General features: G+C 61.4%; 1 protein-coding gene across 1 annotated transcript; it reads right to left on the reverse strand.

The window, feature by feature from the left end:
* Positions 1–7,311: 7,311 nt before the first annotated feature.
* On the reverse strand, positions 7,312–10,134 carry LOC309603880 (scavenger receptor cysteine-rich domain-containing protein SCART1-like; the record flags this gene model as incomplete). Its single annotated transcript, XM_082338764.1, has 5 exons — positions 7,312–7,396; positions 8,099–8,168; positions 8,512–8,826; positions 8,913–9,229; positions 9,816–10,134. Coding segments are annotated over 5 exons (1,106 nt in total), but the record flags the coding sequence as incomplete, so codon positions are not given.
* Between the last annotated feature and the right edge of the window lie 2,803 nt (positions 10,135–12,937).

A 12,937-nucleotide genomic window follows, 5' to 3' on the forward strand; every position in this document is an offset into this window, starting at 1 on the left:
TGGAAAGAGTAGACACAGAAAAGAAAGAAATAGCCACCAAAACGGATGCTGAGTGAAGTGCCAGTAAGAACCAGGTGAGGCACCCCCCTGGCTGTGGCTTCCTGGCAAGAAGTCTGTCCTGAGAAGGGGATCCAGCCTCTGCCACTCTGGAGTGGGGAATCAGCAGTGTCCATGCCACCTGGCAGAGACTGTCTGTCCAAGCACAGTTACTGTCTTGTCAGCTTTGAGCGCGAGCTTGAAAATGCTTGGCTGCAGGGGTAGTGCCTGTGGGATTATCAGTGCTCCAAAAGAGCAGTCCTTCCAGGTCTTTCTTGAGCAAGAACGGGAGAGTCATTGCTGAGGATGGGCTTTGGGGCCATGTGTGCAGAGCACAATAGATGAGCAGCCCATCCCCTTAACTCCACTCAACCACTCCAGAAGGTCACAGTGACTGTGCTCTGGTTTTGATTCCCCTAAACCCTCTCTGCTAGGCAGGGGCTCAGCAGGGAAAAATCTATGGCACTGGGCAACACAATTGCCCCAGCTGTACCACCCTGAGGACACCATCCCTGCGTGTGGTCCAACCATCAACCTTTGGGTTAACAGCTGAGCACGCTCACCCACCCTGCCACAGGGACCCCAGCCAGGGCTGTCCCCGGGCACTGCTTTGCTGTCAGGACAGACATCAGTGCTGAAGGAATGGGAAGGTCCCTGAGCCCAACGCCCATCCCCAGCCCCATGGAGATTGAAGCCTGCTGTTCACCTCACCTGCCTGGAGGAGGGGGTATAAGATTTCTGCCTCCATGTGCCCTCCACAGGATGTCATTGGAGCCTGGGGGCACATCAGCCCAGGGAGGGCATTTCCCTCACCCTGTTGCACTGCTGCTGCTGTGGAGCAGGGGACAGATGTGGCACAGACAGCTATTGCTCTGGGTGGCAGAGGAGGCTCCTCTCCATTGCCCCATCGCGGAGTGGGCCAGAGTGTGGGAGCAGCACCTGCAGCAAGAGCCTCCTTCTGCCCCATTGCCCTGCAGAGACCTTGAAGGGGCAGTGCTCTGCAGTGCAGCCCTGTGCCAGGATCAGGCCCCAGCAGAGAGGCAGTCCCAACTTGCCCCACATCAGAAGGATTCAAGTGCTGTTTGCTGCAGAGGGTCCCTGGGCACCCAGGGGAATACAGGACTTGTCATAGGCACATCACGGGAGGAGAGTGCCTCTCCTGCTGGCAGGTGTCAAGGGGATGTAGCTCAGTGGCAGAGCACCTGCTTCGCATGTGGGAGGTCCTGGGTTCAATCCCCAGCATCTCCAGGGGTACTTTTGCCCTGACTCCCCAACCTCAGGCAGGTGCAGGCTGGAGCTCGGGCACTGGTCCTCTCCAGGCCCTGTGGGCCTGCCCTGCCCACCCAGGGCTTGCCTGTGAGGTGAGGAGGGCTGTGGGAGGGCTGTGTGTGCTGCCTCTGCTGAGCCCCCTCTTGGAGGAGAAGCAGGCAGCTGTGCTGGACCTGAGCTCAGGTCACTGCCCAGCACCACAGACCCACCCCACCACCCAGGGACAATGCTTGGCAGCAGAGTGTGGGGAGACCTCAGGGAGGGGAGAGGTGTCAGCAGCACACTAGGAATCATTTCTGGCTGCACTGAGAGATGTGGTGTGAGGGTGCTGGTCCAGTCCAGGCGTCCTTTGGCATCAGGGCCACACTGCCCTGGTGGCTTTCCAGGGATAAGGGTCTGAGATTGCCCTGTCTCCAGGTGGAGATCCCATACCGCATAGGGAAGCGCTCCTCTGTGCCAGCAGGTAGGGCTTGCTGAGTTGGACAAGCCTGGGCAGGGCTGTGGGATTCCCAGCTGGAGGAATGACATTTCTTATCCTGACACTGTCTCCAGGTCCTTCTCCTTCCACCATCATCACTGGCTTAAGCAGAGCCTCAGCTCAGGGCATGTGGAGCTCCTGAGGTCAGACACAGCCCACAGACACGGGGCTGGTGCCCACCTTTTGTTCCTGGGGTGTTTGGTGTCTCTGTCGATGCTGCGCTGGTGGGATCAGGGAGGCACAGGCCTGTCCACAGCTGTGCACAGGCGGGAAGGGCCAGATGGTGCAGTGGCTGCTCCCCCAGCTAAAACACCCGCAACCAAACTGGTGTGTGAGACACGGCCTTTCACTGCAGGGTGCTCAGCCCCCGGGAACAGTGAGCCCAAACTAAGAGAAATAAGGCTGCTCTCCCGGGGGCTTTCCACAGCCATGCTCTGCCCAGTGTGAGGCAGCAGTGCTGAGAGTCGGGGGTCTCACTGTGACCCCCCCTCAGGTAGGTCCTTGGGAGCTGCAGGAGCAAGCACAGATCTGGGGCACAGTGACAATCCTGCTTTGCTGCAGAGAACAGACCCAGCCCACAGGGCCAGGCTGTTCACGTCCAAGAATGCCAGGGCTGGAGCTTATCCCAGTGGGAGTTCTCCAGGGGATGGAGGCTGTGCTTGCAATGCCCATGTTATGTCACCCATTACCGTGGGAGTCTCGCCCTGGGAACGCTGCTCTCCCATGGGGGCTGCCAGCAGGAAGGCTCCAGGGTATGGAGCAGAGGGATGTGTGAGCCTGGGCTTCCTCCAGATCCCCCCAGGGTCCCCCCAGGGGTGGAGGAGCTCCCAGCAGGGAATGGGGCAATGTGGAAGTGGGAGAGGATGTTGGCGACAGCCACCCCCTCCCCTCTTCTCCTCTAGGGCCAGATCTTGCTGTTGGCAGCAGTACTGAGCTGCAGCAACTCCCCATAGGGAGCCAGCACACCTTCCAGCCTGCAGCAGAGGAGCCTTTCAGGGAAGAGCTGGAGGGGTGTGGACACCCACCAGTGGGAGCACGGAGGGCAGTTTGGGCTCCAGGTCCTGCACAAGTATTAAACTCTTCTCCCCACCTGTCTTCTGTGGTTTTTTCTGCCCATGGGTACTGGGGCTGGTGAAAGCCCCAGCCAAGGGAGAGGGACCCTGGCTCAGCTCCCGGCACCACCTGTTTTAGGGGAGGGACACAAAATCTCCTCTGCCATGGGAATGTGGCCACATGAGCATCCTCCTGGATGGGTCCTTCTCCAACCCAGGGGCCAGACCACGGCTTTTGGCTGCAGCACACATCTCATGGGGATCCTTTCTCCATCCCCCGGCCCTCCAACAGCGCTGAGGGAAAGGTGCCCCCATCCCCCCTGCTCCCATCCCTCCCGTACCTGCACACAAGTACTGCCCCGACACAAATCCAAACTGACACCCCTGGCGAGGCAGCAGGAGGGCAGGGGTGGGGGCTGGAGGGGAGCAGGAGGAGGGGGTCCCAGGGCTGCCGTGGGGCTTTACAGCCCCTGCTCAGGAAGGAGGCAGCTCTGTGCCTGTGACAAGAGTGCTCGGGGGTCTGTGAGGGCCCAAGAGAGCAGGAACAGCCCATGGAGACTGGGGTCCTGGCAGAGCATGAGGAGAGGGAATTCCAGCCCTGTGTGTCCCAGAAAGTGGCTCTGCACCCTGTGCTGGGGCAGTGTGGAGCAGAGCTGCCTCCTAACCATTGTTAGAGCCATTTTGACTAGAAACTGCCTGTGGCCAGCAGGATGGAAATGGCTCTGTCAGCAGGATTATTCCCCAGGCACCAGGGGCTCTCGCAGCCCCACAGCCTGACCCCGAGCCTGCTGTCCCTGAGATGCGCCTCTTCCCTACCACTGTGTCTTTGTTCTCTGCTCCCCTGATCAGCCTCAGGGAGATGACCCAACACCTGGGCAGGCAAGCAGCAGCTCTGGGTCAAAGCCCCCAGAGACTTTTAATAAGAACAAATATGGATGCACAGTGTGAAAATGGGAATAAAAATAGAGGGAACTCCCAGCCATTTCTGCTGCCCATGGTAAAGGAAGACGGTTCCCTGGTGCTCACAGCTCTCCCAGCTGCACAGGCCTCTCCTCCCTCCTGCCTGCACCCAGCTGCACAGCAGGGATGGGCTCTCCTGGCCTGGGGCTCAGGGACTGTTGGGTACCAAGCTCCGCTGTCACAGCCTTTGTGTCCTCACGGGGATGTGCCACAGACACCTCTTCAGCATCATCATAGCCCATGCTCCCCAGGGACACGGACGAGGTGTCTCCTTCAGCTCCAGGGACCCCAGCACTTCTCCGGGAGCGCAGGCTGCTCCCTGCAAACAGCAAGGCAGGGCATTGCAGTTTGCCCCATGGGGTCTGTGCATCACCTTCCTCCCCACTCCTCACCACATTCAGCTCCTTCTCCCACCCCCAGTCCCTCCAAGGACAACTCCTGGGTCAGGTTCCCCCTTCCCAGGAGCTTTGGGTGTCAGTACGGTAGCAACTTGGGTGGCACCAGGGATGGTACCCCAGGAACCAGCAACACTATCTTTCCCTCTCACCTCCGAGTGCATCCCTGGGCCCTGCTCTCTCCTCTGGTGCCCTGGGCATTTCCCAAGCTCCCTGCCCAGGGGCAGCATCATCCCCAGGGTCAGAAACCTCCCTGGCATCATCATAGCCATCCACTGGGTCACCTCCAGGCAGGACAAGAACATCTGAAAGGAGAGGGCAGCTGGTGACAGTGAGAATACACATCCTGCAGAGCAGAGGACAGGAGGATGCACAGGGACACAGGGATGAGACACTGGTGGTGGCAGCACCACAGGAGACCCCCATGTCCTCCCCATCTGTGATGGTGACACTCAGTGACACCTGTATCCACCACATGGCTTCAGGGAGATCAGCCCCTTCCTGCCTCCATTACCTGGTGCCGATCCCACACCATCCTCCTCCTCGCTGTCCCCAGGGAAGGGCTGCAGCTGGGTCAGGGACTCCTCTGAATAGGAGCCTGGAGAGATGCACAGAGGGTGTTATGGAGCGAGCCCCACGGACCTGTCTCATGGTCAGCGCTGCTGGGGAAGGGGGACCCACAGAGGCGGGGCTGCATGGGGAGGAGGGCTGGGAATCACCCTGGTCCCCCAGGACAAACACCGTCTCAAAGGTGCTCCCAGAGCTGCCCTAGCGTGGCCCCTTCCCTCACTCCTCGGGTGTCACATGGGGTGCAGGAGCAGGAAGAGAGGGGCTGTCCAGCTGGGATGGGCAAAGCTGGTTGGGAGGAAGCTCCTCTCCCGGGCCCAGGACCTGGATGCTCTCCCCACAGACCACACGGCCCCAGCGCTGCAGGGACCATGGGCTGGGAGGCTTCAGGGGATCAGCCCTGTGTTGGGGCCAGGGGAAAGGGTCCTGCAGATGGGCCTGCAGGGAGGACCCACACCCACCTGAGCGACCAAACCTTGCCTGCTTCTCCCACACCGGGCTGTAACCAACCTCCTCATACACGGCCTCGGGGAAGAGCTCCTGAGCCCTCCTGGAGCCTGGGGACAGAGGCAGGGCTGGCACAGGGACAGGCAGAGCGGTGATGGGACCCCACTGTGCTCCCCCAAACCTGTTCCTTTGGCCAGCCCAGGACTGGTCCGACAGCACAGCCCCACTGCACTGTCCAGGCACGGCTGCCACATCCCCAGTGAGGGCAACATTGCTGTGGAGATTATCTGGGGCAGCGTCACCCTCGCATCATCCTTTCGGAGACAGCGCTCATGCCCCTCTGGCCCCTGCGTCATTCCCCCCTTGTCTGACCTTGGAGCAGCTCCCATGTTTCCTCGCTACCTGGAGCTGCCCCTTATGTGCCCCATGGGCCTATAGCAGGGCCCCTGCCCTGCCGGGGGATGGGCGAGGATGGGCAGGGCTGGGCAGAGGGACAGCCTGGGGGCCTGACAGCATGGAGATGGACTCTACTGCCCCATGCTCCTCCTGCCATCTCCCTTGCCCCAGAGCCCCCTCCAGCGCTACCCAGAGCACTGCCAGCCTTGGCCATCTCCACTCTGCCATTTCTCTCCTCGCCCCATCACTACCTCCCCCCTCCTCTGAGCTCTCTCCACCCCTTGCTGCTGGTGCCCCATGGCCAGGCAGTCAATGGGGTGGTGCATGGGACAGGTGGCAGCACACAGTCTCATCCCCCCAGCTCTGCCTGTGCCCCTCAGTGACACCCCGCAGCACCCCACAGCCCTTCCAGGAGGCATGGTCCCTGGGACTGCTATGGAAGGACCCACCTCTGCGCCCAGCCCTGGCGCTTAGCACTTGCCCAGCCAGGAGGGCCAGGAGCAGGCAGAGAAGGGCCCCCAGGATGATGCAGATGATGACGGGCACTGAGACTCTCCCGCTGCTGGTCAAACGACCCCGGGTAGGATCTGCATGGGCAAGAACATGGAAGGGAAACACCAGGCCTGGGAGAGGTGGGGGCAGCACCAGTCCTGACTCCCATCACTAAAGGCAGCAGAGGGTGGAAGACCCCAGGGATGAGTAATGGGGAAGCTTCCACCCTGCTGAGGAAATTACAGCCCTCCCCAACTCTCCCACCACCACCCCAGTGCCTCCTCCTGGGAGCTTCACACCCCAGCAAGGAGCCCCTTCCATCCAGCTGTGGGTCACAGCCTGGTGCTGGGATACCCAGCCTCAGGCGGGAGGACGAGTTACCTGCTCGGGGTGGGGATGCTGCTGTCCTGGTTGGAGCTGCAGAGGAGGAGAAGGAGAGCTGGGCTGAGAGGACGGGTGTGCGGGTACTGGGGAGCCTCCTTCCCAACACGCCCTGGGTGTGTCTGGAGATGTCCCTGACACATCCCACCCAAACTGCCCCTCCAGTAGTGCTAGAAAGGGCCCACGGCCTCTGCTCTGGGCGGCAGGCAGGATGGCACAGGCAGCCCAGGGGACAGCCCTGGGGCTGCAGGGCCCCACAGGCAGTGGCCTGAGGACACCCAGCTCCACTGAGGCTGCTGCCCACCTGGCGCCAGGCTCCTGCACTCTTCAGGAATGGTCTCACTGCTGGGAGGTCAGCGCCCATGCCAGGACCAAGTGGACAAACGGCCTTCTCCAGCTCCCTGCCAACACCTGAACAAGAGGTCCCAGCCCTGCCACTCACCTGAGCAGAGCACAGCAGCGTCTTCCTTATGCCGGCAAGCACCGCCATCCCCAGGCTGGGCCCAGCAGTCCTGCAGGGACAGCTCTGTCCCCCGGCACTCCACCTGCTCCAGCCAGATGGGGCCTTGCCCCATCCCAAATGCGGACTCATTCAGGGCAGACACCGCAGGGCCACAGCCCAGCTGCCTGCACACCACCTCGGCATCCTGCATGTCCCAGGAATCGTCGCACACCGTCCCCCAGGAGCCGCGGTGCCAGACCTCCACTCTGCCCAAGCACCCGTCCTCGCCTCCCACAGCACGAATCTTCTCCCTGTCTGGAGAAGGCAAAGACCTCCCATGGCACCCAGACACCAGGCAGAGCCCTGCCAGACAAGAAGGGTACACAGAGGAGCAGCTCAATACCTGTGCAGCTCGTGGAGTTGGGGCATGGGGCCAACGGGGCCGGGGACATTCCTGGGCGTCGCTCGGAAGAAAGAAACCCTGTAGTGAAGGGGGCTGGTTCAGGGGATCGTGCAGAACACAGCAAGGCTGAGCTCTACTTGTGCCTCCCTGTGCCATCTTGGTCATGGCAGCATCTGCATCCCAGTCATTCAGGGGACACGCGCAGATCTAGGGGGACCCTGACTGCTCAGCCCCTAAAGGTCCCTGGTTCACAGAGCAGCAGTCGTGTTGTCTATGGAGGGGAGGCTCTTCTGAACCCTGTCTGGTCTCTTCTGAGACCTCACCTGGAGATGCCTCTGCCTTCCCCAGGCGCTTTTGGCAACCTGGGTGGCAACCGCTGCTGGACATGTGTGGCTGGGGTCACATTTGTGCCACCGGCAGGAGTAGGGTCTGACATAGAAAGAAATGCCCCTCCAAACTCTTTCTCTGCCTTTGGCTGTGCCCAGCGGGGAGCAGGAGCTGGGGTGACACTGGTGCCCGAGTGGCTCAGAGTTACCGTTGCAGGTGATGTGGATCTCATCTTGCAGGTCTTCACATGACTGCGTGTCCCAGGGAGTGGAGGGACACTGCCAGAAGGAGCTTGTTTTCTCCCCACACTGCACGTTATCCAGCCACGCAGGGCCAGAGAGCCTGCCATAGGGCAGCCGTGTTTCCAGGGATCCTCCATCCCCGCAGCCCAGCTCCTTGCATGCCAGCGACACCGTGTCGAGAGTCATCGAGTTGGAGCAAATGCTCCCCCACGTCCCGTTGTAGAAAACCTGCAGGCGCCCGGAGCAGCCGTCGCTGTTCTCCAGCCTCAGGGCCACGAACTCTGGAAGGAAAGGCACCAAGGGAAACAGGCTGGTCTGGGGCTGTGGGAGAGGGGACGCCTCTGCACACCCCATGCCCTCAGCCAGGCAGGGGCATGGCCAGCACATCCCTCTTGCACCCAGGGGCAGAGAGAAGTCCCTGATGCACTGACATCCCTGCCCTTCCCGCTAACACTGGGGAACAGCTGAGCTCACCAGTGTCCCCCAGTGGGACTGAGGGTGCCCGTGCATGGGTGTCTGCAGGATGGGCTCAGGCAGGAGTTCAGAGGCAGCCAGGGACAGCTTTGGACGTGCCAGGCTCTCCCCACGTCCCGCCTCCCCAGGAACCAGGATCTCACAACGGACCTGAACAGATGACTCCTGCGTCCTCTTTGTGCCCGCAGTCGTGCTGCCCCCAGGGCCTGGCAGGGCATTCCCAGAGAGCAGCTTCAGCCCCAGAGCAGTTCATGCCATCCAGCCAGATCTGCCCGGAGCCTTCCCTGAACCGAGCAGAGCCAGTCGCCTCCACTGCCCCTCCACAGCCCAGCTGGTGGCAAACGACGGCAGCATCAGACAGGTCCCAGCCATCATCACAGACGGTCCCCCAGCTGCCCTGGTGGTAGATCTCCACTCTCCCCGCGCAGCGCCCAGCCCCATTCACCAGCCGCACCTGCCGGCTCCCTGCAGTGGGGAGAAACCCCAGTTGCTGTCAGGGGCTGGCTGCCCACCCACCCCATCATCTGGGGGGCCTGTGCAGTGCCGCTCACCCCAGCAAATGACTCCCACATCCTCCGCAACCCCTGCCGCCAGTGCACTCTCGGGCAGGGAGGTGTTGCATTGGGTCAGGTTGGTCTCCTGCCCTGTGCACCGGACCCCTCGCAGCCCTACGGGGCCCGTCCCTCGCTCAGGCTTTGGGGGGTTGTAGGCTGTCTCTGCCTGTCCACACTGCAGCTGCCGGCACACCACGTTGGCCTCTCGCACGTCCCACTGGTCATCCAGGACTCTGCCCCACGTCCCATGCTGGAAGATCTCCACTCGCCCGTCGCACCGGCTCCCTCCACCCACCAGCCGCAGGGATGCAAACCTGGCTGAGCCTGGGGAGAGCAGAGATGCCACAGCCACTGGAGGCACCGGGGAACATGGCACCCTTCAGGGAGGAGGGCAAGGGGGAATTCTCCGACCAAACAGGACAGGATTGAGCCTTGTGCTGACAAGAAGCAAGGACAGAGCCCAGGCCCGCTCTGCAGCTCATACCCAGGTCTGCTGCTGCTGGGGGCACCCAGGCAGCTCCTGCCTGAGTGGTGGGAGGAGGCTCTGCGGGGCTCTCTGTGGGGATGGGTTGCGGTTGTCTGCAGCTCGAGGGACGGAGCAGAGCCCTGCAGCCCTGTCCTGGGCTCATCCCACAGCAGAAAAACACAGGAGCCCAGGCCTGCCAGTGGCACCAGGGCCTAAGCCACTGCCCTTGGGGCAGATGCCTCCCTCCGTTCAGTCCCCTGCTCTCCCACAGCAGAGCAGTCACTCTGAGCAGGCAAAGCCCTCCAGAAGGCTCCTGGGGAAGCAAGGGTTTCTCCAGGGAGAAATTCAGCCTGGTACTGCCATGGGACCCCTGCTTCGGGTGGCCGTGTTGCACACAAAGGGCAAATGGAGTTAATGCATCACTTTCCCAGCACTCACCTGAGCAAATGACAGCGGCGTTGTTCCCATGGGAGCATGGTGAGGCCCCCAGGGTGATCACTGGGCACTGTCCCAGGTGGGCTTCAGTCCCGTCACAGTGGAATGAGTCTCTCCAGACAGGGCCAGTCTCTCTCCCAAAACGCTCTCCTCCAGGAATGGACTCAGCAAACCCGCAGTTGAGTTGACGACAGAGAACGTGGGCATCCGAGAGATCCCAGCGGGAGGCACAGAGGGGCCCCCAGGTCCCCAGCACCTGGACCTCCACCCTCCCCTCACACGCCGTGCTGCCGTTCACCAGCCTGAACCCTGTGTACTCTGGGGACAGAGAAGGAGGACTGAGGGTGGATTGGTGCTCTTGTACCCTCAGTAGCTGGCGCAGAGGCCAGAGGGACAGCATGCCTTTCTTCTCTTGCACTATTTTCATGCTGCAGACAACCCATCACCCCTCCTGTCCTCACACCTGGCCCAGCATGGTCCTTGCTCTGTTCCCCGACCCCTGGCACAGCTCAGGTGTTCAACACCCCACCCTGAGTCCTTACGTGTGCAGGTGACAACAGCGCTGTTCGCATGGGTGCAAGGCTGGTGCCTGGGAGACCCCCTGGGGCAGGAGGCGAGGAGGGATTCATTCCCCACACACTGCAGCTCTCCATCCCACATGGGACTCATCCCTTCTCCAAAGTGGGCTGCCCCAGCCACAGGCAGGGCCATGCCGCACTGCAACTCCCTGCAGACCACGTCAGCAGCTTTGGGACCAAAGTGGGAGTCACAGACAGTTTTCCACTGGTCCTCATCATGGATCTCCACACGTCCTGAGCAGTTGCTCTTCCCTTCTACCAGCCGGACAAATCCTGGAAAAAATAAAACAACTGAGAACTCTCTGGCAGTTCCCACAACACCTCCAAGCAAGCCGTGCCCAAATGACCCATTGCACATCCCAGGGGAAGCTGTTGGGGGAGTGTTGGTGACACAAACACATCCAGGCCCCCCTGCACCCCTTCTCTACACCATCACAGCACTAGAGGGTATGTGTCTGTTGCAGACCCGCAGCAGACCCTGCGGACCATGTTGATGCCTTTGGGAACAAAGTGTGAGACACAGTTTTCCAAGGGTCCCCATCATGGGTCGCTATATGTCCTTAGAAGGGGCTATTCCCTCTGACCAGCCAGCCAGATCCCTTAGCAACCAAAGACCCCTGAGAGTTCCCACAGCCCTCTGGCACTCCCCTGACGACGTCCCACCTCATCTCCAAGGTGGCCAAAGGCAAATAGCCCCATGACCACCCCAGCTGCTCTCACAGGGTGCTGATGGCACAAAGAGAGCAAGGCCCGCCTGCCGCTCCTCAGAAATCAGCCCAGCCCTTGTGGGCTTGCTTCCCTCCCAAACCCACTGCCACAGGCACTGCTCAGACAAACTGCTGCTGCCCCACAGACCTTGGGCTGCCCGGCACTGGTCCCTGGGCACTGCAGCACCCAGAGCACTTGGGGTCCAGGGAAATGAGCCCAGGCGCTCTTGGCTGCTGCAGCTCGGTCTGCCCCACTGAGCTCAGGGCCAGGCATGAGGAACCGCTTGGTGCCACCAGAAACATGCCCTGTTCCCAGGGGGGTCTTGGGCTGTTGGGGCACTGCTGTTAGATGGGACATGTCACAGGGCACAAGTGTAGTGAGGCTCAACCTGCGGTCAATGTCTGTGCCAGCCCCCTGCTCTGGCGCCTGCTGGGGAAAAAGGTCCTCAGTCCTGGCCAGAGTGCACTGCTGGATGCTCATGTCCCTGGCCAACAGCCGGGCAGAGGGCAGGAGAGTGGACAGAAGAGCAGCCCTGGGCTTACACAAGCTCCCAGTGCAAGGGCAGGCACAGAGGAGAGCCAGTCAATGCTGGCAAATCCAGAAGTGCAAGGCAGGCAGGGGCTGGGACAGACATGAGGCTGGGCAGCAGGTCAGCACTCCTGGATGGGACCATGTCCCCACGGGCAGGCTCTCATGGGGTGACCCTGGGAGAGGAATGAGGTGCCACATGCCACCCTGCTCCAAAGGCCAGGCCAAGCACTCCTCCTCTCTGAGCAACCCCTTTGCTTCAGCCAAGGGACTTGTGCCTGCCAGGGAGCACAACCCCAAAGCAGCTACCATCCCATGCCCTTCCCCAGTACTGTGGGTGGCCACATGAGTCACTCTTGGTGCCCCTGGCATGGAGGGACGTGGCCCCTGGCACTGCCAGGCAGGTCCTGGGTGAATATGAGGAGAAAGATGGGAATCAACAGACAATGCAGGGCAGGGTGGGGGATTCACCTGAGCCAGCTCAGGGGCCAGGCAGGGTGTGGGCACCTTAGGTTAGGCTCCCTCTGGGCTTTTCCCAGGGACTGGGAACACCAGCAATGACAGTCCCAGCTCGGCAGTGTGACTGGCCACATTGGGCAATGCTCTGCTGTCCACTTGGTGCTCCCTGAGGGCACAGCCAGATCTCTTTCCCTGTCTCAGCCCCAGAGGTGGGGAACAGGCTGTCCCCTTACCTGAACACATCACTCCAGCGTCCTCAGCATGACCACAGTCATTTTCACCCCATCCTCCATGTGGGCAGTCAGAGAGGGCAGATTCGGTGCCATTACAGCCAACATCATCCATCCAAATGGGGCCAGATCCTCGCCCAAAGTGTCCATACTGAGGAGCTCCAACAGCAGACCCACAGTCCAGCTGCTTACAAACCACTGCCGCATCGTTCATGTCCCAGTCGTCACTACACACTGTCCCCCACTTGCCCTGTTGTTTCACCTCCACTCTCCCAGCACAGGGTTTGCCGCCATCCACCAGCCTCACCTCCACAGCACCTTCAAACACTGACATAGGATGAGTCAGGACAGCGCCAAGCCCCAGCACTGTGGGTCTGAGGGAACCCCTGCCTGGGTGCAGTCAGAGGTGCCAGGGTGGGAGCCCACTCCCCTCCAGGCTGTCCCCGGGGCACTGCAGGGGCCCCTTCTATCCCCATGGGCTGTGTAAGGCTGGGGATGCCCAGCTCCGGTCCTGCTGGGTCATTTGTGGCCCCACACACTTTGGCACTTCCTTCTACCACAATGGCCCCTTGCAACCTGCCCCCGGCCCACACCCACCCAGGGCACCCACCCCTCCCC

Source organism: Platalea leucorodia (assembly GCF_965183815.1).
Source record: "Platalea leucorodia genome assembly, contig: HAP1_HAP1_SCAFFOLD_229, whole genome shotgun sequence".
Taxonomy (NCBI): Eukaryota; Metazoa; Chordata; class Aves; order Pelecaniformes; family Threskiornithidae; genus Platalea; species Platalea leucorodia.